At 36.7% G+C, this 26,047-nt stretch overlaps 1 protein-coding gene across 2 annotated transcripts; it reads left to right on the top strand.

The window, feature by feature from the left end:
* Nucleotides 1-3,213: 3,213 nt before the first annotated feature.
* On the top strand, nucleotides 3,214-15,625 carry LOC122034387 (protein transport protein SEC16A homolog). Of its 2 annotated transcripts, none has more exons than XM_042593621.1 (14): nucleotides 3,214-3,425; nucleotides 3,503-5,467; nucleotides 5,560-5,883; nucleotides 9,929-10,057; nucleotides 10,151-10,273; nucleotides 10,558-10,722; nucleotides 10,958-11,083; nucleotides 11,167-11,301; nucleotides 13,257-13,384; nucleotides 13,444-13,555; nucleotides 13,647-13,961; nucleotides 14,117-14,233; nucleotides 14,333-14,661; nucleotides 14,746-15,625. In XM_042593621.1, the coding sequence occupies exons 2-14, from the start codon at nucleotides 3,824-3,826 to the stop codon at nucleotides 15,257-15,259; spliced, it is 4,161 nt and encodes a 1,386-aa protein (XP_042449555.1). In that variant the 5' UTR covers nucleotides 3,214-3,425; nucleotides 3,503-3,823; the 3' UTR covers nucleotides 15,260-15,625. The 2 variants fall into 2 exon arrangements, with proteins under 2 accessions (XP_042449555.1, XP_042449556.1); XM_042593622.1 differs by having other exon boundaries at nucleotides 3,485-5,467.
* Nucleotides 15,626-26,047: the final 10,422 nt, after the last annotated feature.

Raw genomic sequence — 26,047 nt, 5'->3', positions numbered from 1 at the left:
GGACGACCGCTCGGCCTCCGTTCCTTCATACTTGAACCTTTTGAGCATCAGAAGATCGGTATCTGGTCGAGCTGTCGTAGTGTCGGGTCGAGTATCCCCTGCGTCGATCTGGCAGATGAGTCGCCTGATCGGACTAACTCCCGGGGCGCTGACCATCTTGACCTTCTACCGGACGGATCCCACCTTATCATCGGATTAGTATCGTTTGTGTAAGTTCATCTTTGATTGTGATCCTTATTATCACTAATTTTTGTTGGTGCGGGAAACATCCGACGATTAAACCTGAGTTTTGATAATGACAAAGGATTCAAAGTTAAGGTGTGTTGTGATCTAACAAGTCTGTTGAGTGTTTCAGGAAAAGACCTAACTGTGGTTAGGCAAAGGAAAAACCCTAGGGGGTGGTAACCCTATGTGGAAAGTCTTGGTGGGTCGAGTGCTTCAGGCAAAAGTCCTAGGGGGTAACCCTAGGTGGAAAGTCCTGGTGTCGCGAACCAGGTGAAAGACTGGACCAGCCGGGAAGCGGAAGTCCAGCAGAAAGTCCGGAAGCATCGAGCACCGGGCAAAAGTCCAGTCGATCTGGAGGATCGCACTGGCATCAGGTAAATCTCCTGAGTGGAGTAGGTGAGGACACGTTCCCCGTGGAGGGAACAGTAGGCGTCAGGTCGACCTAGGGTTTCCGGTTGGAAATCCGAAGTCAGACCCGGACAGTCCGGAGACTGTCAGTATATTATGTTATCATATTTACTGTTGTTTTGTGCTAACTTTGGTGTGCAGGGTATGTGTTTGGGACTAACACTTTTGCAGGACTAAAGGAGCACAAGTTAACCTCGGATGAACAGTGTCCGAGGCGCCTCCATGGGGCTTGGAGGCGCCTCGGGTGTGAGTCGAAGCCAGCTGTCCAGAATGGTTGGAGGCGCCTTGAAGGAAGCTCAAGGCGCCTTGAACAGGTGGTTTAAGGCGCCTTGGACAGTGATGAAGGCGCCTTAAGATGGATAAGAGGCAGCGGTCAAAGCTTCATCGCAGAATTATTTACGGGATAATACTTAGGGATTCAAGGCGCCTTGGAGCCTGATGGAGGCGCCTTGAACACCCTTTATAAGAGGGTTTTGACCAGCAGCTCAAAATATCTGATTCCAAGCAATCCTTACGCTACAAGTTGCTTAAGAAACGTCCATAAGTGCTGTTACAAGCCCCCCGACAACCCGGAGCTTCAGATTCTGCTACTTTATTGTTGTCGGTATAATTTGTTTTAGTGCTTTCAATTGTAATATCTTATTGTACATTTTTACGAGCTTATAGTTGTTGCCCATGGAAAGCGATCAAGGATCGCGGGCCTTCGAGTAGGAGTCGATCTAGGATCCGAACGAAGTAAATTCCCCTGTGTCTCTGTGTTTGTGTTTTTTTATTCCGCTGCGTGTTTTTAACTCCGATAGTTTTACGAATCGAACAAAATAGCCGCGAGCGCTATTCACCCCCCTCTAGCGCTTCTCGATCCAATAATTTTGATGATCCAATCAAATTTAGGCCAATCAACTTAGGTCATGCAAGCATGCTTCAATTTGAGCCGAGGTTAGGCTTAGTCCGAGTCTAGTCTAAGTTCCCTACACTTATTATATATTAATTCCAAACATTGTGGTAAAAAGGCGAATACGCTCGCCCCCAGTGCCCCCCCGCCAACCCGTCCCAAGACCAACATGGAGGAGGTAAATCACGGACGACTACTAGCCTTTGGAATAGTGACTACCACATAAGGGAGGTATTTACCTCGGCTTTACCGAGATTCGAACCCCAGACCTCATTTTGGCAACACCTCATGCGCTAGCCACTAGACCTATCCGAGGGGACATATTAATTCCAAACATGCATGACTAATTTTAATACATCTTGTACAAGTTTAGATTCTTCAATTTAATTAAAGGAAAAAATCTTTAACCCCTTTTATGTTTTATCAAGTTGTATTTGAATTCACTGTATTTAAAAAATAACACTTAATTATACTAAAATCAAATGTGAAAAAATTTATAAAAGATAATTATGTCTTTATATTTTTGATATTTTTTTATAATATTAAGAGGGAAAAAACATATTAAATTGATGTGGAAAATAATTACATATATCTTCAACGTCAGCTCTTTAATTATTGATTGATTGAAAAATATATATAAAAGGATAAACAATATAGAATCATTCATTGATGGTGCCCTTCGTCGGTGGCTCGGATATGTGGTTGATGTCGGTTTATCGATGCATCCTCTCTCGATGTCCTACAAAGTAAATCTTGTCAGTTGAGGGGTTGATATTGTCGGTGTTACTCTCTTTGACGGTCAAGTCAGTGATGAACTGAAATGTAAGACTCACGTGCATGCATGAGAAAGCAAACGAGTTTGAAAAAGACGAAGAAAATTTGTCTCCATGTAAGAAAAGAAATTATATCTTCACCCATTTTCACAGAACCTTATATAATCCTGGATAGGGGCAGATCTAAAATTTTAAATATATAGAGAAGCGAAGAAAATAATTATTATACATTATATTCGAAGGTGACATCGTTAGGACGATGAAAATATATATTTTAAACTGCTTAATTTTATTTTATTCATATACTAAATATTAATTTTTATATATTATTAGAAGTTACATATAATTTATTGATTTTAATTAATAAAATAATAATCATGCATATATTGAAAATATCAATTAAGATCTTAAATTATCTAGAATTTATCTAGAATTAATTCACATGAACAAAGAAAATAGGAATAGACCTAAATTATCAATAAATTTAATATAATTTTTTTTAAAACTTATCAGAAAAGTATCTAATTATTTTTATATAATTTTTTTTTCATATTTAACTTTATTTAAAGAGGATTAAATATTATTTTTAAAATATAAGAAATAAAATATTAGTTGATAAATAATAAAGGACGTTAAAGATATTTTTCCCTTTAATTAATCTTGTTCGTCTGTTGGACCGTGGGATCCGGTTCATCTAACGATCTGATTGAGCCGGCCGGATTTGATTGTCCGGTCAACCACCGAGGCAAGTCAACCCGGATGCGCTAAGGCACTCAGAGACGTGGAGCCCAGGCGTTGAGCGGCTCAGAAAGCATGTGGTGACCGGCCCACTCAAGCACTGTAGTATCCGTAGCCTTTTCATTATAAACTTCCAGTTAGGGTCTGCTTAATTTATATTTTCTACCATTTCGTTCGTAGTTCTCGGCTTGGTTTTGCAAACGGCCGAATGTTAAACCGGGGAATTTGGGGGAAAATAGGGGAAATGCAAACAAATTAACGACCAGAAAAGGGGGAGAACTTGGGGCGAGTTGTCGGCTAGATCGCGAACGAGGGTTCGTCTCCTCTTCGCCTTCGTCTTCTCAGATCTTGGCGCTCCTGATCGCTCTTCGATTCCGGCGTCTTGCTTGGTAACTTTTGATTTCTAAAGGTTGATTCGTCTTCTCTGGTCGTCATTTGTATCTTTCAGTGTTGTTTTTTGTGTCAGATCGGTGGAGATCGGAAGATTTACTCGATCTTGCTCTCCGTGGATTCCTGTGATTCTAGTATCATTTGGGAAGTTGTAATTTTGGGATAATGGAGATCCTTTAGGGTTTTGGATACGATTTCTGTCGAATCGCAATCGGCGGTTACGAGCGAGGATCCCCTGTCAGCTCGATCTTTGATATTTTTTTTGATATCTTTTGAGGGATCCAGCTTGAAATAAGTCGGTGGCCCGGTGGATCAAAAAAATTGCTGGTCTGATAATTGTGGGAAGAAGGGAGCGATTTTTCTTTTGCCTTGGTAGCTTCGCTTTGTTGAGAATCAGATGGAATCTTCTCCTTTCCATGTGGAAGATCAGACTGATGAGGATTTTTTCAACAATCTAGTAGATGATGATTTTGGTGGAGCGGGTTCCCATCCTCGTCCCAACGAAATCGTGAGAGATTTATCTAACCTCAGCCTTGATGATGATATTGGTACCTCTGTGGAGGATCCTGATGATGCTGGATTGATTTTCGAATCAAATGGACTGCAACAAGGTGAGACCTTGCAGTCTTCGGATTCTCCGAATGCACCTTTAGATTCTTCTTTAGACCAGGTAGCCTCATTGGAAAGTTCAGTTGTGTGTGCTTCTGTGATTGAACAACAAAGTTCATTATGCACTCAGCATTCTGGATCTAAGGGAACTAGTGTAAAAGAGATTCAGTGGAGTGCCTTCAGTGTCAGCCCCCAGCCGTTTGACAATGTTGGGTTGGAAAGTTATTCAGATTTCTTTGCCAAGAATGTTGATCCATCATCAGATAGATTGAAATATAATGCTGACCTTAATTTCTCCCCTGTGGAAAATCAAGTTGAAAACTTGGACGCACATACAAATTCCTCGAATATGCAAGACTCCCAACTCTCAAGCTCATCTACTGATCAGAACACAAGTATTGATGCACAGTACTGGGAGAGTCTCTACCCAGGTTGGAAGTATGACGCAACTACCGGGCAATGGTATCAATTAGATGGCTATGAAGCTGGCACGAATGCACAAAATCAACATGATTCATCAAGAATGGATTTACAAGGAAACTTTAATGACAGTGCAGAAGGTCCTGCTTTCAACTCCAATTTGGGTAGTTCAGATAATCTATACCTTCAGCAAACTTCACAGTCAGTCTTGGAGACCATAGCTGAAGAAAGTACAACAGCTACAAATGCTACAACTACCAATTGGAACCTTGGTTATAAGGAGAACACAGAATTCCCTCCTAATATGGTATTTGATCCTCAGTATCCAGGATGGTACTATGACACCAACACCCAAAACTGGTATTCCCTTGAGTCATACACTACCTCGATACTTACAGAAGTTCAGAATGAGGTAGTAACTTCAAATGGCTTCTCAAGTGGGAACTACAATGTATATAATCAAGTTGGCCAAACTGAACAAAGTTCTAAGGGAACCCTGGACACCCAAGAGTTTGGGCATCACTGGGCTCCTCTATCAATTAGCTATTCTCAGCAGAACATGCTACAGGCTGGAGGTTTATCTGGAAAGCAGGAGGTACAGAGCTTTTACAATCCGAACATAGCTACTGGAACTGAGGCAGAAAGTAGTGTGGGTATTCAGATGTTTAAACCAATTGTTAATCATGATTTTGGCAGCTCTAATGGGATTATGACATCACACAACTCTGTTAATGGGGAAAGCAGATATCCACATTATTCTCAAAATATGCCACATAGCATTCAGAAAAGTATGCCCAGCAGCTTCTTAGGCAATCAAAATTCAGTTGACTATTCACAACATTCATTTCAAGATACAAAAGCTTCTTATTCCCAGTTTGCTTATTCTTCTAATGAAGGAAGATCGTCAGCTGGACGCCCTGCACATGCTTTGGTTGCTTTTGGGTTTGGAGGGAAGCTCTTAGTTGTGAAAATTGCCACTTCTTTTGATGCAAACATAAATTATGGAAGTCAGGTAAACTTTAAAAACCTACATTGGTTTTGTAGGTACATTTAGTTTTCATCTTTTTTTTTGTCTTGCATCTGAAAATTCATTTCATCTGGAAGGGAACTCCGGCTGCTGTGATTTCTATTCTTAGCTTGTCTGAAGTTGTGACGAATAAACTTGACACTTCGAGTATTGATTCAAGCACTGCATTGGATTACTTCCATTCTTTGTGCCGTCAAAATTTTCCGGGTCCTCTTGTTGGTGGGAGTGCTTCTACAAAGGATATAAATAAATGGTTAGATGAGAGGATCTCAAGCTACGATGCACCTGTCAAGGAGTTTCAGAAGGGGAAACTTTTGAAGTTGCTTGTTTCGTTGCTCAAAATATCATTGCAAAATTATGGAAAACTTCGATCACCTTTCGGCTCTGATCCATCACAAGAGGTTTTTATAACATTAGTCTCAAATTAAATTATTGTACATATATTTTTCTTGTTACAGTTTTATGATTGTTTCGTTTCACAGAATCAAAAAGATAATGCTTGAGTTCCTCTCACTCTTAAGTTCTTGACTGCAATTTTTCTTCCTAATGGTTATATAATCATTATGTTCTGAACTCCATTGTCATTTTGAAGTCTTGCATTTCCTTTTTATGGAATTAATATTTGGTTCTGTTGGAGTTCTCATATCTTGATAATAACAACTTTTCACCATACCATGGCGCAACTTGATTCATATGGAAATTCTATCCTGACCTCTTAGTTTTATTCCATCATTATTTCAGTAAGTAATATGGGAAGCTAAATCATCAACAAACATGGTGTAGGTTGGCCTGATAATGCTTCTGGTGGCGGTCATTCTGGTTGACGATTGCCACAAGAATATGGATTCCACCTTAAAGACATCATTGTTATTGGTTTTCCTAATGCAGGGTCTTTTCTCTTCAAAGAATGTTGTTGTTGGAACAACAAAGACACACTGTCCATCTGTTTTAGCACTTCCAGTTATTGATATTTGAATTAGGAACCAATCTACTGGTTGTAAGATTCTTTATTGATTTCTCCTAAGGCTAACAAGAGTGACTATATATATATATATATATTTTTAAAATTTTTTTATTATGATGGTGATTGTGCTCACATTTTTAGACAGATTTGTGTGACATATCTGAAGGATGAGGATTTAGGCAATTTCTCCTCTTGAGCTGCATCTCCCCCTCTGATTATTAGCTTTTGCCAATCTGATTGGTTTTTAAGATAAACCAAACAGTGTTTCATAGTTGTTCGGTATATTTTATCATCACCACCTTTTATGAGTAGGAAAAGAATTAATTTTTTAAAAAAAGGTAAAATCTAAACTAACTTTAAGAAAAGAAAATTAATCCTACAAAAAAAGAAGATAAAATCTATATTAATTTTTAGAAAAGAAAACTAATTCTAAAAATTCTAAACAAATAAAAGAAAAGTCAAAAGACCAAATCTAGAGTTTTGATGACCTAGTTAGCTGATTCCATCTCGTCTGGACTCTGAATAGAGTGCAACCATGTCAGGAGACCACGAAGTCATCATCTAACTTGTAAGTAGCCTTGATTACCCTTTTTCTAGATCCAAAAGGAGGTTGGTAACCTCATTTTCTTTTCGTAACAGCTCGAAGGGGAACATAGCCGTGTTGGATGATATGAGATGATTGTGTCCCTAGATGCTCTTACATCAAATGCCCCAGGTTGAAAAGAACTCGCCCTTCATAGTCTCCCTTTTCTTTGCATTGTCTTCCGATACGGCATGAACTGCATCTTCAAATAAGATTAAAATCTCACGGTCATCACCATAAAGTATCTCGTCAACTTCATCATCAAATACCGGTTCACTAAGTGTCTCAATCTCGTCTTCATCGTAAGTTGGATCATTGACTATTTCAATCTTCTTGTCCATATCTTTCTTAAGAAAAGTTTTATCCAAATTAAAATAAAAAACTTACGACCTTGAAGATTTCGGGCACTACGATCATTGTGAGATTTCCTCGAACTTGTCTATCACGACCTTGACCATGCACTTCACTATCTTCAAGATCTTGCGCCACTAGACGTAACTCCGTGACTTATCTTTGTAGATCTTCGATGAGCTTATAGGGTGCGCTTCGATCATGGTGCGAGACTTCCTTAGCCGGAACTTGTCTTTCACGACCACAACCTCGACTATGATGGTCATCCATGGATCTAAGGCTCTGATACTAATTGATGCAGGGGAAGAAAATCCGAGTGCGACGTTCGAATTAGAGGTTTGCAGATAAAGACATCGAAAGATGATCCATAAACAAAGAGGAGCCGCTTTTAAATTTAAACGAAAATAAACTTTATTCAAATCAAAACCAAAATTAATATCAGCCACCTTCCTTTACAAGAGCCCTAGTCCTTGTTTAAATAACCTAAAAAATAAGCAAAAGATGCAACAGAAAAGTTGCAACGGAAAAAAAAGAAAAAGGAAAAAGAACTAATATTAGAGAAAAGATAAAATCTAAACTAACTTTAAGAAAAGAAAATTAATCCTAAAAAAAAAGAGATAAAATCTATATGAAGTTTTAGAAATGAAAACTAATCCTAAAAATTTGAAACAAATAAATGAAAAGTCAAAAGACCAAATCTAGAGTTTTAACGACTTAGTTAGCCGATTCCATCTCATCTGGGCTCTGAATAGAGTGCAACCACGTCAGGAGGCCACGAAGTCATCATCTTTCTTGTAAGTAGCCTCGATTGTCCATCTTCAAGATCCAAAAGGGAGGTTGGTAGCCTCATTTTCTTTTCGTAACATCTTGAAGGGGAACATATCCGTGTTGGATGATATGAGATGATTGTGTCCTGGATGCTCTGCATTAGATTATGATTTTAAGATAAATTAGTAGTAGCACTTGGATTGGCAGATACCATTTAACTATCACCTTAACCAAAGTTTGGCTGATTTAGTAGTGTTTTTTTCAATCTATTGCGTAGCATCTACAGTTGATGAGAGCTTTTTGGACTGTACTATATTTAAGGTATCTGTTCCTGTCTGAAATCGGTGAAGATGCACAGCTGGTTAGGTGGACGACGTGCTGACTGTAGGAGGACCTTGAAGTGGGGGAGTCCAAAGTCTCGAGCTAGCCTGCCAAGCCATAGAAGACCAAGAGAGAAGGAAAAGGGCCAGGGATGGGTCCCCGGCGTAGTTACTCCGACTCTCAAGTCAGTTTTGGGGCTAAATCTGAGTAACTCTAAAAACGGTGGTGATAAGCAGTAAAAAAATGTTCCAGAGCTTACCTGTGCATGGAGAAGGGACCCCTTATATAACACTTTGGCCTTTGACCCATGTAACAAAGTGTCTCATCATGACAATGCAACCTCTAATGTAACTTGTCTTACCACCATGCTTAAACGGTACCGGGCCGTCTCCTCGTAGGGATGTCTTAAGTATAAATTGTAAAGATACATTTCATGGATCTTCTGACAAGCGCCTGCATGACATTAAATGAGACAATGGGCTGATGGGCTAAACGGATTAACGAACCTTTAGTTGTTATACTTTAGTAGTGTACACTTGTCTCTTAAGAGAAGAACTTGTTGGCCCGTAAATGAGGAATTTGAACTTGGCTGGGCCTCCAAGGGGTTTGAGGCCTTAATGGGCCCCTAGTGCTTCTCCTTCAGCGAAATCATCCTTGTTGGAGTCCGATCGGATCGAGTGTGCTCTCATATCCGATTGACATCGGGAGGCTGAGTGTTTGGGAATTCGTTATGGGGAGGTAGGACTCTTAGCATACTTAGAGCATGCTTGAAGACTCAACTACCTGGTAGGTCTTACTTACTTGAAGGCTCAGGAATCTGTTCCGTGCCACGTTCGATCGGACCTGGGAAGCTAGGCCCCTCAAATGTCCGATCTGAACCATCCGATCGGGGTTGCAGAGGGAACCATCTCGTGTGTTCATTAAAAAACTTGGGACGCTTGGCTATTCAATCTGGGTTTCGTGGCCTTAGCCAATATCCGGTTGGTGCTATCCGCTTGGCTTTTGGGGGCCTTTTTCTACATCCCCTGGGGAGTTTATCTCGTTCCTCCGATTGGCCTTCAGGAGCCATCTTGGGACTAGGGTGCTTAAGATAACCTTTCTTGGACTTTGATCCCCACGTCAACTAGTCAACTTGAATTTACTGCTTGCTCGGGGGTCTGTATCAGTACCCTTGTGTAGGAGGATGTTGTAGGTTAGTAGACAAGTACAAACCGAGGTCTTATTTAAGGAGTACATCTCTTGTTGACTATAAGTATTAGTTGTCATTTGTTCCTTGTGTGAAGAGCTAATTTTTCAAGCTGTTCTGTCATTTCTATCTGTGCAATGCATACATTGAAGAAAGATACCAAAAAGTCCTTGCTATTAAGTGTGAACTGTACTTCCTCATTAAATTTTGTCTTAGAATTCCTCAGGTTTTAGCAATTTTCTTGTACCTTCAGTATAATTCTCTTGCTTGTAGGATGTTAATGGTCCAGAAATGGAAGTATGCAATCTTTTTGCATCGTCAAAAGTAAGCAGTGCTCCTCTGGGAGGGTATGATTCATATGCTTATTGTTTGAATAATATTCCATCGGAGAGCCAACTTCAGGTACCTTGAGTTCATCCGAGTTTATCCCCCCCATAATTTCATATAATCTAGTGAACTTGTTGTGTAAGTCTCTGTTCTGTCAATTTCTTTCAGGCAACTGCTGCTATAGTGCAAAGCCTTCTTGTTTCTGGTAAGAGGAGGGAGGCTCTTCAATCTGCTCAAGAAGGTCAATTATGGGGCCCTGCTCTTGTTCTTGCTGCACAGCTTGGAGACAAGGTGTGTATAATTGTGCTCTCTTCTCTACACTTGCAAAATTAGTTGATTTTGATTTGGTTGTAGATAATATTTGTTTCTTATTCATGTTTCTGATGGGAAAAATTCTTGATTCTTTTGATGGATCTTGTAATTTGGTTATAGTTCCTGGCTTCAACAGTGAAAAGATGGCTCGTTTAGTTGGATTGAATTTGATCTTTTAAATAATATTTGTTTTCTTTTCATTTTTATAATGAGAATTTTTTATTCTTCTTCAGCTCTGATAGGTCTAATAATTTTGGATGCAGTTTTATGTTGACACAGTAAAGAAGATGGCACAACATCAGCTTGCATTCGGGTCACCTTTACGATCACTGTGTCTGCTTATTGCTGGACAACCTGCAGATGTGTTTTTACCAATGGAGAATGCAATTAATAGCTTATCTTTGGCTTCACCTATGCATCAGGCAAAGGTGATTGAATAACTCAATCTGTATTTAGAAATTAACTTCTAATTTTGCTTCAAGATGTATGTTCTGTTATTCTTCCCTTCTTCAAGGTAAGAGCATGGTTGATTTGTGTGTTTTTCTTTCTCAATTAATTATTTTTTTATAGCTTTGTTTATGGTTGATTTGTAATATGAAATTCCATTTTAGCATGTTTCAGCATTCAGTTTTGGTTCTCATTTGCTTCTCTAGCACTTGACAGGTTCAGCCCAGTGGGATGTTGGATAAATGGGAAGAGAATCTAGCAATTATAACCGCAAATAGAACAAAAGATGATGAACTGGTAATTATTCATTTGGGAGACTGCCTATGGAAGGACAGAGGAGAGGTTGGTATGCTTTTGCTTATTATTATTTTTGTCTGATTATAGATATTTAATCTGGTTTACTCCCCTAATTTATATTGACACAGGTAACTGCAGCTCATACTTGTTACTTGGTTGCTGAAGCAAATATTGAACCATATACTGAGACTGCAAGACTCTGTCTTATTGGTGCTGATCACTTGAGATATCCGAGGACATATGCCACACCTGATGCAATTCAGGTGTTTTTATGTTGTAACTATTTCAGTTTCTGTTTTTCATTGTATTGTGCTTGCTGGTTTCAGTTTTTTATATGATGTTTGAAGTTGAATGGTTCATGTTTCTTTTCTCCCCTCTCTAAGACTGAAACATCAACTGCATGTATTTAATCAAGGGGTCTTTTTTTAAGTCCATGTTGGCTTCCAACCTTTGTGCATCACTGTCATAATGGTTAACCTAGGTTCATTGTTGCATATTCGCACTCAAGTATGGTTACTTCACTTATGTTACTTGCTTTCTTGAGAGTTGAGACCAAGGTTCGTGATACCGAGCCATGTTGGTTGACACGGGTGGAATTTACCATTCGGTCCCACAGTTGACACTTAGCCACAAGGCGACAATGGCCTCCTGGAGGTCTCTGCGAAGTCATGTTGCGAGGCCACCACGAGATCTTGGCAGGCTCGCCTGGCTGCAGGCAGGCCCCTATTTTTATTCTATTTTCATTCCTTTCTCCTTTTCCCTCTATTTTATGGTTTAGGGTTAAGAGGGCTTTAGGGTTTAGGCAGTTAATTTCTTTCTCTCTTTCATCTTTTTTATTTAGTTTTTTACCGCCAATTCCTTTCCCTTCGCTAATTTCTTTCTCTTTTGTTTGTTTCTTCTCCCCCTTCATTCATTTATAAAATAAACAACAAAGACATAGGATTGTTAAAAAGATTAAGGAAAAAACCTTTTTAAGGATGAATATGGAAACAAATTATTGGGAAAAGCATCTATAGTAATTAAATATTAATAAAAATATTTTTAAGTTAATATATTTTATATTTTAAAAAAATACTAAAATTGTGTTGGTATAACACGATATGGTATCCAAATCCTATCATTCTGATCATAAATAAATTGAAACTCTAGCACGCCTCAAAATTTTGAACCTTGGTTAAAACACAATGGAAGATATCCCTAGTGTTTTGGCATCTTACCCTTCATTGTAACTTTTAAACACAAAACAAACTAGTTTATGGTTTCTACAACTCTTGCTGTAAATTCTTGATTTATATTAAAAACCTTCTGAGTTTTGGTTCATTTCTTTTTCAGCTGCTTATACGAAAGTTAGATGTTCATGAGCAACCATCATACATTTCTTGGGAACATCCCCTTGTTTCTTTATATTTATAGCTACAAGTAAAATATGATGTTAAGATTAATGAGACCTATGAATTGAATAATTCTTAATGTTGCTTGCTGAATTTGTCATGGAAGCACTCATTCGAAAGTCAGATGTTCATGAACAACCATCATAATTACTTGGGAACATCTTTTGGTTTCTTTATACTTGTAGCTACAAAATGTGATGTTAAGATCAATGAGACCTATGAATTGAATAATTCTTAATGTTGCTTCCCTGACTTTGTCACATAAGCACTTGTACGAAAGTCAAATGTTCATGAACAACCATCATACATTACTTGGGAACATCAAATATGATGTTAAGATCAATGAGACCTATGAATTGAATAATTCTTAGGTTGCTTGCTGAATTTGTCACAGAAGCGCTTATACAAAAGTCAGATGTTCAAGAAGAACTATCATATGTTACTTGGGAACATATTCTAGTTTCTTTGTATTTATAGGTCAAGTAAAATATGATATTAAGATCAATGATACCTATGAATTGAATAATTCTTATTGTTACTTGCTGAATTTGTCATAGAAGCACTTATATTGCATTGTGATTGTTCAATGTTTGCTAGTTAATTCTTTTCTGATGTAGAAATATTAGGAGAAACTTCTGTGCTTGCAATAATGAATCATAAAGACTACTTTTATACAATTTGTCATTTTTTGGTCCCACGGGTACACAATTCCTTATTGCTTAATCTGAAATGAAATTCAACTATACATGCTCTAGTTCCTGCCATCAGGGTCTACATATGCTGAAACCAGATAAACAGTTAATTTTTTTTTTCAATCCTTTGTACAGAGAACAGAACTTTATGAGTATTCAAAGGTGCAAGGAAATTCTCAGTTCATCCTACTACCTTTCCAGCCATACAAGATAATTTATGCCTACATGCTGGCAGAAGTGGGAAAGATTTCAGATTCATTGAAGTGAGTAGTGAGATTGTGTGTTTCTGCCATCCTTCTTGCCTAACATATTAGCTATGCAGGTACTGTCAAGCTACTTCAAAATTGTTGAAGAGTTCTGCTCGTACTTCTGAGCTTGAAATGTGGAAACCGGTGTTAACCTCTCTAGAGGACAGATTGCGTACCCACCAACAGGTAGTTCTCAAGGGGAACCCAATAATTCTTTCCAATTTTTACAGCCTTTACATTTTTTTTTCTGATGGTTTTTTTCACTATTCTTGTTCAGGGTGGCTATGGTTCAAGTTTGGCTCCCGCAAATATAGTTGGCAAGTTGTTTACTACCTTTGATAGATCTATTCATCGCATGATTGGTGCACCGCCCCTTCCACCTGTGCCATCAGGGAATGTAAATGACAAAGAAATCTATTCTATTGCCCCTAAAGTATCAAACAGCCAATCAACAATGGCCATGGCTTCTTTAGTTCCGTCAGCATCAGTGGAGACAATGACTGAGTGGTCAAGTAATAGTAATAATAATAGTAAAGCCATTAGGCACAATAGAAGTGTTTCAGAGCCTGATTTTGGTCGAACCCCAAAACAGGTAAAATTTTCCTCTTACATGAAAATGAAAGCAGTTGGTTAGGGAATATGATTCCTTTTAGTTGATTCCATTTCAAGTTTTGTTTTTTATTTTTTTTATTTTGGTGAAGGAACCTTCGTTGTGTTTTTACTAACTTTTTTGGAACATTATCAAAGGATTCAAGCCCAGACAATGCACAAAGCAAAGCTACAACTGGTGGCTCACGCTTTGGACGCATTGGCTCACAACTTCTTCAGAAAACCATGGGGTGGGTGTCCAGATCCCACCGCCAGGTATTTTCCTTGACATGATTTGTTTGTGAACATATATATTCTTCACTCACCTCATGTTACTCGGGCTCACTGTTTGCTTCTGCTTCTCTCAACGTGAAGGCAAAACTGGGTGAAAGTAACAAGTTCTATTATGATGAAAAGCTCAAGAGATGGGTGGAGGAAGGAGCTGATCCTCCAGCAGAGGAGTCCCCCCTTCCCCCGCCTCCAACAACAACGCCATTTCAGAATGGTATGCCAAATTACAAGATTAGTAGTGCTTTCAAGAGTGACAACATAGAGAATGATACTTTGAAACCGGAAAGTCTTGCTGATAAGGGCAGAAAAGCAGATAAACCTATGACTCCATTGGAACATAACTCTGCAATCCCACCAACTCCACCTAGCCAAAATCAGTTCTCAGCCCGTGGCAGAATGGGAGTTCGGTCGAGGTAAGCACGCTCATCATTTTTTCTTATTTATATTTTGTCTGGAAAATTCTGTAGGCTAGGGATGATAATATAGTTTTCACGCAGGTATGTTGATACATTCAACAAGGGTGGCGGTGGTGCTGGTGATGGCAGTGGTGCTTTCAGAAAAACTTTTCAGTCACCTGCAGTTCCATCGGCAAATCCATTGGTTGGTGCAAAATTCTTTATGCCCGCAGAACCTGCAAGCACAAATGAAAAACCAACTGATGCAGCTGGCGAAAACAACAAAGATGTCACCACTGGTGAAGATCCAGCAGAAACAGCAATAGGAGAGGCATCCTTTTCCTCAACGCCATCAGCTTCATCATCCATCCAGCGATTTCCAAGCATGAACAATATTTCCACTCGAAGCAATAATGCTCATATATCCAGATCAAGAGCAGCATCTTGGAGCGGGAATTACGAGTCATTCAATCAGACCACGACAGGTGCAAACTTAGGCCATGGTCCCACTATATTCTCACCCACTCACAGTAAGCAGACTAGCTTGGTCAGCAGCTCATCTTTTCAGCAGAATGGTACTTCCCTTGGGGATGACCTTCAAGAGGTCGAACTCTAGCGCATAGCTGCATCCGGAACAAGTAGCTTGGGCTCTTCAATTCTGTCTGTCCTGCAAAACCTAAGAGGACGCTGAATTTGAGGGACTGCAAATGAGAAATATGTGATCTTTCCCAAATGTTTCATTTACTTGTTGAGACCATGGGGGATGCTTGAGGTCACATGATGTGGTGTCCTACATGAAACCATGTTGACGCCGATGTATAGATGATTTGTTGATTTATTCTTCTCATACTGATTTGCACACAACAAATATATTAAAACAGATGGCTGGCCTAGGAAACGTAGTGTTTTTCTCTCATTTTATTGTAAGAAAAACGATTTTGAAACAGATGAAGTAGCCAAAATTTTCATCTTTTACGCCCAATATTTAGTGGCATTTTATTGTTTTTTGAAATAGCATCTTGTTTTTGTTTGGACGACATTGAACTGTACATTTTTCAGTGTTTTGCTAACGGTTTTTATTTTGGGCAATTGCACTAAAGTTCTATTTTAATAAATTGTCCACCATGGTCTTTAACTTCTAAAATAATTTCTATTGACCAAATTGATTGACAAAATAAAATTGATGGTAGTAAAAATGATTATGCTCACTCTAGCTGTTTTAAGGTTATGTAGAGACAAGTAAATTATGGGATCAACTTATAGCACATCGTTAAACAAATGATTAGATTAAACGATTAGTTGTTAAACAAATGATTAGAGGTGAAAGGAATTTTTTTTCACAGATAATAAAATTGATGATGTGTAAAACAATAGTCTTAAATTAATAAAATCATATATCAAGTATAGTGAAGAAAAATGAACAGAATATAGAGATGAAAATGGAACAATTTGAATTTTTTTTTTGCTTTAGATGTCATTAAAAGATCTAGTGTTCGAATATGGTGGAATGTTTACAGATATTTACTAGACACAAGTTGAATGTTTAAATATGGGCGAATGTTTGAAAGTTTTACGAGACGCTTAAATCTAAAATTTAGTTTAATAGTCATGTTTTAAAAGTCATTATCAACTAGTTCTATTTGTACATTGAAATGAGTTTTGTCCAAGTTTTACTTAAATGCTAAAATATGATATATATAATTTTAGAAAAATTAAATTTAAATCAATATAAGATATTTAAATAACATGCATAAAAGATATCTAACTGATGGGGGATGAATTCAAATTCAGTTGGACTAGTTCTTCCAAGCTCAGTACTAGTCAAGCATATCACTAGGACTTGGTCAACGTGAATAAATTGGGTTGGATCGAAAGCGCTAAAAGGTGGGGTCAGGGGCGGATCCAGCGGGGGCATCGGCGGTCGCCCCCCTTGCCGGCGATGGAACCCTAGTATTATAGGATTTTACCGATGGAGATAGAGGATATCACCCCTTGTTCCGTGTAAAAATCGCCCCTCCATGCTTAAATTCCTAGATCCGCCATTGGGTGGGGTGTGGGAGGATGAATAGTGCTCATGACTTTTTCACTTTTTTGCGTAAAACAATCAATTAAACTAAACACAGCGGAAAGAAAGAGATAGAAAACAAACAATTGCTAACAAGTTTATTTTACTTGGTTAAGAGCTTATAACGACTCCTACTCTAATGCCGACGATCATCGATCGCTTTTGTTTGGCAATTCACTATCAATTCGAAGTATTACACAATATATCTTAATTACAATGTAAGTGTGAATGTGTAAAAGTTACCGACAACTAAAGATTTATAGACTCGAGCTTTTGGTCGTTGGAATAACATTTTACCATAGAGAAAGTTGTTCGAATATATGTTGTGCAACTGCTGGTCGAGGGGCTTTATATAGGCCCCCACCGGGCGCTTGGACTGCCCCTGGGTGCCTGGATTGATGTCAACGTTGTTGCACCTCGCCGAAACTTGATCTCTAAAATTCTATCCAACTCTGGGTGCCTAGATCCTTTCGAGCACCTGAACTGTGATGTAAGCCGACTAATCAGCATGCGTCACTTCAGCTCCTAAGGTCGCCTGCTGGGTCCCATCTAGGGCGCTTGTACCACCTTCGGGTGACCGAATGTCCGAGCGCTTGAAGCCCTCCCGGCGCCTGGATGCTCATTTTCTAGCTTTTGTCTTTCTGGAAAATAGAGTAGTCCAACAGATAATATGTAAAGTAAAATAATATTTGACAGTTTCTGGACTATTTGGTCCTTGACTTTGAGTTTTGCTGAAACTCTAGGTCGGATCATGCCTACTGTTCCTTCTATGGGGGACACATCCTTACCTACTCCTCTCAGTTGAGATTACCTTTTATCAAACTGGTCCTCCAGGGCATTTGAGCTTTTGCTCAGCATATGAGATTTCAGGACTTTCACCTAGTGTTCTCAACCTTAGGATTTTTCCACTGGTGTCCGCGACCCCTAAGGCTTTCACTTAGTATTCTCGACCCTAGGATTTTGACCGACGTCCTCGATTGTCAAGACTTTGCCCAGTCCCATGAACTAGGACTTTATTTCCTAGTCGCAACTAGGACTTCCCACCTACCTAGTATCCACTAGGACTTCTTTATCTAGCCTCAACTAGGACTTTCACCTTGCCTAAGATCACTTAAAACTTTCCTGCGTACTCAGTTAAACTTGTTAGATCACAATACAGCTTAACTTTTAACCTTTGTCAAATATCAAACACAAGTTTGATTCGCTAATGCTTCTGTACCAACAATCTTCCCCTTTTTGATTTATGACAATTTAGTTCAAAGTTAAGTAAAAATATTCAAAATAATAAAGTAAGATATGTAGAACAAATAACAAGTAAGCCTTTAGTAATATTTTTCAAGTTAGAAAATAAATTAAGTAAATGTAAATGTTACTCACTCCCCTTTAAATGTTATTCTTTACTTTTAACATCTTTTTCTCCCCCTTTGACATATATCAAAAAAAAAAAAAAAAAAAGTAGAGAAAAAAGTTGTTTAACTTATAAAAATAGTACTTAAATTAAAAAAACTAACATTTAATTTTTTTTTTTCAAAAAAAAATAACTTTAAGCTCCAATCACTTAACTTTCTTTTTAAAAAAAAATACTTAGTTTTAAAAAAGAATGATACTTTTGAAAACCTACTTAGCCAAATATTTAGTTTTGAAAAGAATCTCTTTTAAAAAATACTTAGCTAATTCCTTATCTTTAAAAAGAATCTCTTTAAATAAGAACTTGACTTTAAATTTTAAAAAATTACTTGATTTTGAAAGATTTCACTTTTAAAACATCACTTAATTTTGAAATCAATTCTTATGAAAAATCAATATAATACTTTTTAAAATACCTAACTTTTGAAAACTACTTAAGTTTTAACCTCTTTTTTCTCTCCCTTGATTAATATTTAAAAAAAATAAAAATATTTTTAAATAAGTGCTTTAAGTTTGAGGGGACATTAAAATTAGGTAAACTTAAGGACATGATTACAATCCTAGAGTCCAAGCATATAAAAAATAAAGTTAAATAAAATATTAAAAATAATCATATATTTTTTTTAAAGAAATATTTAACCTTTTAAATTGATTTTAAGTTTGAATTTTTTGAAAAATATTAAGTTTTTTTTGAAAAATAATTATGTTTGAATTTGAAAATTATTAAGTGTAAAAAATAACTAAGATTTTAAAATTAATTTAACTTTTGAAAATTCTTAAGTGTTGTAAATTAATTATAATTTGAAGATTAATTTAAGTTTTAAAATTGATTAAGATTTTGAAAAATTAATTAAGATTTTGAAAATTATTAAGTTTGAAAATTAATTAAGTTTTTGAAAGATTAATTAAGATTTGTAAAGTAATTTAAGATTTGAAAATCAATTAAGGTTTTGAAAATTAATTAAGTTTTGAAAATAATTTAAGTTTTAAAAATTAATTAAGGTTTTGAAAAATAATTTAAGTTTTAAAAATTAATTATGTTTTGAAAAATTAATTAAGATTTTAAAATTAATTTAAGTTTTGAAAATTAATTGAGGTTTTGAAAATTAATTAAGGTTTTGAAATTCATTTATGTTTTGAAGATCAATTAAGTTTTGAAAATTAATTAGGTTTTGAAAATTTAAGTTATGAGAATTAATTAAGATTTGAAAATTAATTTAAGATTTTGAAAAATTAATTATGTTTTGAAAATTAATTAAGTTTTTTTTTTATAAAAATATTTAAGTTTTTTTAAAAAATTAATTTTGAATTTGATCAATTGAATTAATTAGTTTTTAGGTTTGATTGAGTAAATTAATTAGGTTTGAGTTAAGTTTGATAAGGTTTAAGTTATGTTTGTTTAAGTTAATTCTCAATTTTAATCTAAATCCGTCTCTCTTTTCTAGATTATCAATCAAGGAACTTCATAAGTTTTGTGAGATGGTTAATTTTATCTTCAATTAAAATCTAAGGATTGTTTTACATTTGAATTAAACTTAGGTTTAATAGTTAGTCGATTAAATATCTATTTCAATAATTGACTTCCAAGCTATGGTGAGACACAGGGGCCTTCTTGGTTATCGACGCAACGACCACTTTTAGACAAATCCTTTTAAGAAAATTAAATATTTAATTTTCTTTATGAAAATCCTAGGTCTAACTAGTAAAGTACTGATCAAGCCTAAGTCCTTATCTAACCATCCAAATCTATGTAGAAATAAAGAAAGCAGTAAATTAAGTAATCAAGCAAATCTATCTAATAATAAAAATGATCTTTCTATTGTCTTCCCCTAGATTATAACCTTGATAGAATCTACCAGAGTAATGGATTTGATCCTTGGAAATCTAATATTGATTAAGTCCAACTTAATTAGTCAAGTTAGACTTAGGGACCCATGCATGGACTAGATTTCTATTTATTTGATTTACTAATGACAAGTAAGATTTAAATCGATGTTTAGTCTTATATCCAAGTACGGATCAGTTCTATATGACCCTTTGTTTTCTAAAAATTAGATCAAGGTTCTTGGAATCTAAAGTGAACCATTCTAATGTGTCATGCATTTAGTTCTTTGACTTGATTTTTCAATGTGGAATTCTCTTCCTCAAGTTGTTGGACTTGAGTTGAGGTTCCATCTTGGACTTGGTCAGTCAATGAACTTAGGTTAGTTACTTCCTTAAAGTCTTTGACCTCCTTTTGGAGGGACTCAACCTGGATATTGGATTTGGCTAATTTCCTAAATAAATGAGAAATTAAATTTTCTAATCTAACTACTTATGGACTTACAGTGGAGTTGGGATCTTCAGAAATGGATACAAATCCGTGGCTTCTCTTGGACTCAACTTTAGATTTAACTTTAGTTTCAGACTTAGACTCAATTTTAGCAACGTGAACTTGCACTGGTAGAGCAAGGAAGCTTGCTTGCTCGTGTTCTTCATCAGAGTCTTTTACTGACTCGGACCATGTTGCTTTCAGGGCCTTCCTTTTTCTTTGCTTCTTTAGCAATTTTGAACTCAGCTAACTAGTTCGAAGGTGATCTCTTTGTCATCTTCTAAGTCCACTTTGAATTCTAGTTTAGGTTGGAATCTGGGTTTCGACTTCTAAGTCTTGAATTTTCCTACAAGTAAAGCAATATCTTTCTTGGCCGGGCATGCATTAGTCTATTCACATAACTCAAAATTGGGAAAATACTTCATCTAATCTAATAATTGAAAGATCCTTAGAAACTTTGTAGACATCTACCATAGATGCCCATAAGGTATTCTTAGGAAAGGCTTGTAGCATATACCTTATAATGTCATGATTTTCCACTTTATGTCCAATCAAGTAGAGTCTGTTGAGCATATCTTGGATCCAAACGTGTAGTTGATTTACTAATTCTTCATTTTGCATTTTGATGTTATATAATTTATTTAACAACAAATCTTTCTTACATACCTTAGCGTCAGAGGTTCCTTTGTGAAGTTCAATTAACTTTTACCAGAGATCCTTTGCGCTGCTGAATGGTCCAACTCAATTCAGCTCATCTTTGGTTAGTCTGCATTGTAGGGCTCGAGTCGCCTTGGCATCAGCCTTGATCCATTTCATCATGTGTGTGCCCTAGTTTTCTCATGACACAAGTGCTCTGATGTTGTCGACTGGTAGGGAGAAGCCCGCTTGAAATATTATCCATATTTCTACCTGGGTCTTTAGATAGTACTCCATCCGACCTTTTCAGTATTCAAAATGCTTGCCGTAGAAATGAGGCAGACGTGCTGCATTGCAACCTTCTTGATGGGCCATAAAATAATCTCACGCAACAAAAAAAAAACCAAAGTGTACCAAGACTTGATTTTGGATTAGTAGTGTGGGAAGAGAATAAGGCGAAAAATTGATTCGAGTGATGTTGCACCAATTTTAAGAAAATTTAAAGAGATGACAAATTTGTCAAAAGAGGTGATTACACCAATTCTAACTTATGATGAAAATTTGAAAATGAAAAAAAGTATACTAAAAAAAAGATGAAAAAGCAACAAAAAAGATTGTTCGAAAGATAGTTGTATTGATTCAGAGTGACCCTGCTCTAATACTAATTGCTGGATCGAAAGCGCTAAAGGGGAGGGGGGGGGGGGGGGGGGGAATAGCGCTCGTGGCTTTTTCACGTAAAACAATCTATCATTATAAACGTAGTGGAAAGAAAGAGACAGAAAACAAACAATCACTAATAAGTTTATTTTACTTAATTCAGAGCCTGTGACGACTCCTACTCTAAGGTCCGTGATCATTAATCACTTTTATTAGGAAATTCACTATTAATTCAAAGTATTACACAATATATCTTAATTACAATGTAAGTGCGAATGTGTAAAAGTTATCGACAACGAAAGATTTGTAGACTCAAGCTTTCGGCCGCTAGAGCAGTATTTTAGTGTTGTAGGGTCATTTTCAGAGTAGCACACAGGAGAGCAAGTTGTTCAGATTAATGTTGTTCAACTGTTGATCGAGGGGCTTTATATAGGCCCCCTATGGGCACTTGGACCGCCCCCAGGCGCCTGGACTGATGTCAACGTCGTTGCACCTTGTCAAAACTTGATCTCTAAAATTCTATCCAACTTGTAACGCCCGCCCTCCCTGCTACTAAAGGGACGGGGCTACTTACTTACTTAACTATTTTAGGATATACATGCATATTTAAAATTTCTTTCTAGTAACATAAAGCAGCGGAAATGTCATGAAGTTATACTGGAATGTAACACAATACACTTGGTTCATGTCAGACATAACAAAAATAACATAGCATGTCTTTATTTGTCTTAGCCGAGCCACTGCCACACACATCTCCTTGCCTCTCTTGCAGCTCCCTTAGATCATCCATTTCTTGCCTTTATCTGTGGTACAAGGAAAGTAAGCTATGAGCACACATGCTCAGTAAGATCCTTTCCTACTCACAAAAATCGTATTTCATAGCATGGTCATATAAGCATATAACAATGGAGACATAATCATCTAACATTATATCATGTGAACATAGCCTCCTATCATATCATATCATTAAGAAACATCATACTCTAACATATCATAAATGAAGGCATCATGTGATGTAAATCATGGTAGCATAACATATCGTCAGGTTATACGAATCATAAACAAAACATCTCGTAACATCATGTCCTATAATTCATAAGAGCATAGCATAACATCATGTCATATAATTCATAAAAAAAAACATATCATATCATGAATGGGTGCATTATGCAAAATGCCTTTTTTTTTTTAAAAACATATGCCATGTCAAGTGCAAGATGTCTTTAAACATATCTTTTAATACTTAAACATAATAACATCATCATGAGGGCCCGGCTTGTACCACATACATACATAAATGCGCGCAATCCCTAGGACAGGGTAGCTAGCCCCAAACCTACTAGGGATCTAGACCCGTTCATAGTCCGTCGGCCTAGGGGCGTACTAAGGAGCCCATCCCTTTTTTACTAGACCCGTTCATAGTCCGTCGGCCTAGGGGCGCTTATGGAGCCCACCCTTGGTACAAGCCATACAAAGTAAAATACATGTCGTGCATATCATATCATCATAACTGTCATACCATATCATCATAATGTCATGCTCTTGTCTTAACATGAAGAGTGCTCTTAATCCCAACTTAAGAGAAGCAACTCTTAGCCATTTTCTTATCATATCATAAGGCATACATACTTGGGCACATAGCCATCATAAAAATAATTTTCATGCCTGATTCATAAGCTTACGTAAATGAGCATGCAACATATTTGAAATCATACATGCTTGGGTACATAGTCATCATAGGAATCATTTCATGCATAGTTCATACATAAATAGGCATGTTACTTGTCTTATCATAAAGCATGCATACTTAAGCATAAAACACATCATAAGAGTCATCATCATACATAGTTCATAAGCATACTTAAATAAGCATATAAAGCATCATAGGAAAACATAATCATACATGGAAAACATTTACTAGCATCTCCTAATTCATATCCTAGTATGTGAGACACCTAGCAAAATCATAATTAGGTCTCTAACCCTAATTCCATATAGTGGCCGAAAGTTACCATGCCTAGTTTTAGGTTACAACAACATATAAGCATGTGAACCTTAATTAATTTCATATCATAAATTATAAAGAATATCATGAGCATAGGTAGTAGGTTCTAAGCTTCCTAGGCCTTTTAACTTGGTTGTGGCCGAACCTTTAAGAGCATGAAACTAGGTTCTATACAAGCATAAGAATACCAAGCTAACTTCATATTATATCATAAGGGAAATCCATGAGCTTGCTAAGTTTAAATTTAACCTTCATTGAACCCTAGAATATAGTCATGGCCGAAAGTTCATGAAAAGGAAAATAAACTTCTAAGCAACATACAAACATGAATACCTAGCCAAGTTCATGTCATATCATAAAGAAGTCTATGAGCATGTTAAATTAGGTTTTAAGCTTCATGAAACCCTAAAATCTATCATGGCCGAAACTTCATAAAAAGAAATAAACTTCTAAGCAACATACAAACATGAATACCTAGCCAAGTTCATATCATCTCATAAAGAAGTCTATGAGCATGTTAAATTAGGTTTTAAGCTTCATGAACCCCTAAAATCTATCATGGCCGAAACTTTACATAGAAAAAAATAAACTTCTAAGCAACATACAAACATGAATACCTAGCCAAGTTCATATCATATCATAAAGAAGTCTATAAGCATGTTAAATTAGGTTTTAAGCTTCATGAAACCCTAAAATCTATCATGGCCAAAACTTTACATAGAGGAAAATAAAATTTCCAAGCAATATATAGACATGGATATTTAGTCAAGTTCATATCCTATCATAAAGGAATCTATAAGCAAGTTAAATTAGGTTTTGAGCTTCTTGAAACCCTAGATCCATCATGGCCGAACCTTTACATAAAGGAAAATAAAATTCCTAAGCAATATACAAACATGAATACCTAACCAAGTTCTTATCATATCATGAAGGAGTCTTTAAGCATGTTAGATTAGGTTCTAAGCTTCTTGAAACCCTAAACCCATCATGGCCGAACCTTTACTATAAAGGAATTAAAATTTCGAAGCAACATACAAACATGGATATTTAGTCAAGTTCATATCATATCATAAAGGCATCTATAAGCAAGTTAAATTTAGGTTTTGAGATTTTGAAGCCCTAGAATCTATCATGGCCGAAACTTTACATAAAGGAAAATAAAATCTCCAAGCAACATATAGACATGGATATTTAATCAAGTTCATATCATATCATAAAGGCATCTATAAACATGTTCGATTAGATTTTTACGCTTCTTAAAGCCCTAAAACATTCATGGCCGAAACATTTCAAGAAGAAAATCATGCTTTACACAACATCCGACATAAATCTTTAACTAAGTTCATATCATAACATCGTGAAATCCATGAGCATAGGTTTCTTCCTTTTATTTTTATTTTTAAGCATTCTAACCTCACAGAAATTTCATAAGCGACTTGTACCACAGGTGAGGGGATACTTACATCCTTGTGGTTGATTTCCTTAGAGAGTAATCTTGATTGTGGAGCCTTCCTAAAGAGGAGTCCTCCTTTGTTTTTGGATTTCGGCAATGGAGGTGGGGAGAGGGCTTGGTCACGGTGAGGAGAAGGAGGGAGGAGGAAGAGGAGAAAATGAAATCTCTTCTTTAATTTCCTCTTTTATTCTTCATGAGAGGAGGAAGGGAAAATGCACTTTTCATTCTCCTTTCTTTTATTCCTCCTTAATGAAAAGAGGAAGCAAGAATCCTCTTTTCTTTTGAGAGGAAGAAGACAACTCTAACTTCTCCTTCTAAATGAAAGGAGTTCTTTTCTTACTCTTAACTATATTGTCACTTCTCTCTTTAACAATATCTTCTCTTGGTCTATTGGTTAACACATACATGTATCTAGTAAGAGATCCAAGGTTCAAACCTTGGTCATCTCTTTTTGGTTCCAATATTATTATTTTTGCAAATTCACACATAAGACTTATTTTTATTCATGATAAAAAAATATCTAAAATCTTGCTAAGTACCCTAGGGGTGTTACACAACTCAGGGTGCCTGGACTCGTCCAGGTGCTTGGACTATGACATAGGCTAGTAAATCAGCATGCACCACCTCTGCACTTGAGGTCATCCACTAGGTCCCATCCTGGGCTCCCGTACTACCTCCGGGCTCCCAGACGTCCGGGCGCTTAGAGCCCTTCCGGGCACCTGGATGCTCAATTTCTAGCCTTTTTCTTTCTATAAAATAGAGTTAATACAACAGATAATATGTAAAAAAAATAATATTTGATAGTCTCCGGACTGTCCAATTCTGACTTTGAGTTTTACTGAAATTGCAGGTCGGACCGACACCTACTAT

This window comes from Zingiber officinale, chromosome 11B, assembly GCF_018446385.1.
Source record: "Zingiber officinale cultivar Zhangliang chromosome 11B, Zo_v1.1, whole genome shotgun sequence".
NCBI classification, from domain to species: Eukaryota; Viridiplantae; Streptophyta; class Magnoliopsida; order Zingiberales; family Zingiberaceae; genus Zingiber; species Zingiber officinale.
Note: the sequence above shows the minus strand (reverse complement) of the source record. Positions and strands in the feature narration are given on the sequence as shown.

Excerpts from the sequence above, each read along its gene's own strand:
- LOC122034387 (XM_042593621.1), top strand. The coding sequence starts at position 3,824 with ATGGAATCTTCTCCTTTCCATGTGGAAGATCAGACTGATGAGGATTTT. Across the intron at positions 13,556-13,646 it reads GATTGCGTACCCACCAACAG|GGTGGCTATGGTTCAAGTTT; the intron begins GTAGTTCTCAAG and ends ATTCTTGTTCAG. Across the intron at positions 14,662-14,745 it reads AGAATGGGAGTTCGGTCGAG|GTATGTTGATACATTCAACA; the intron begins GTAAGCACGCTC and ends GTTTTCACGCAG.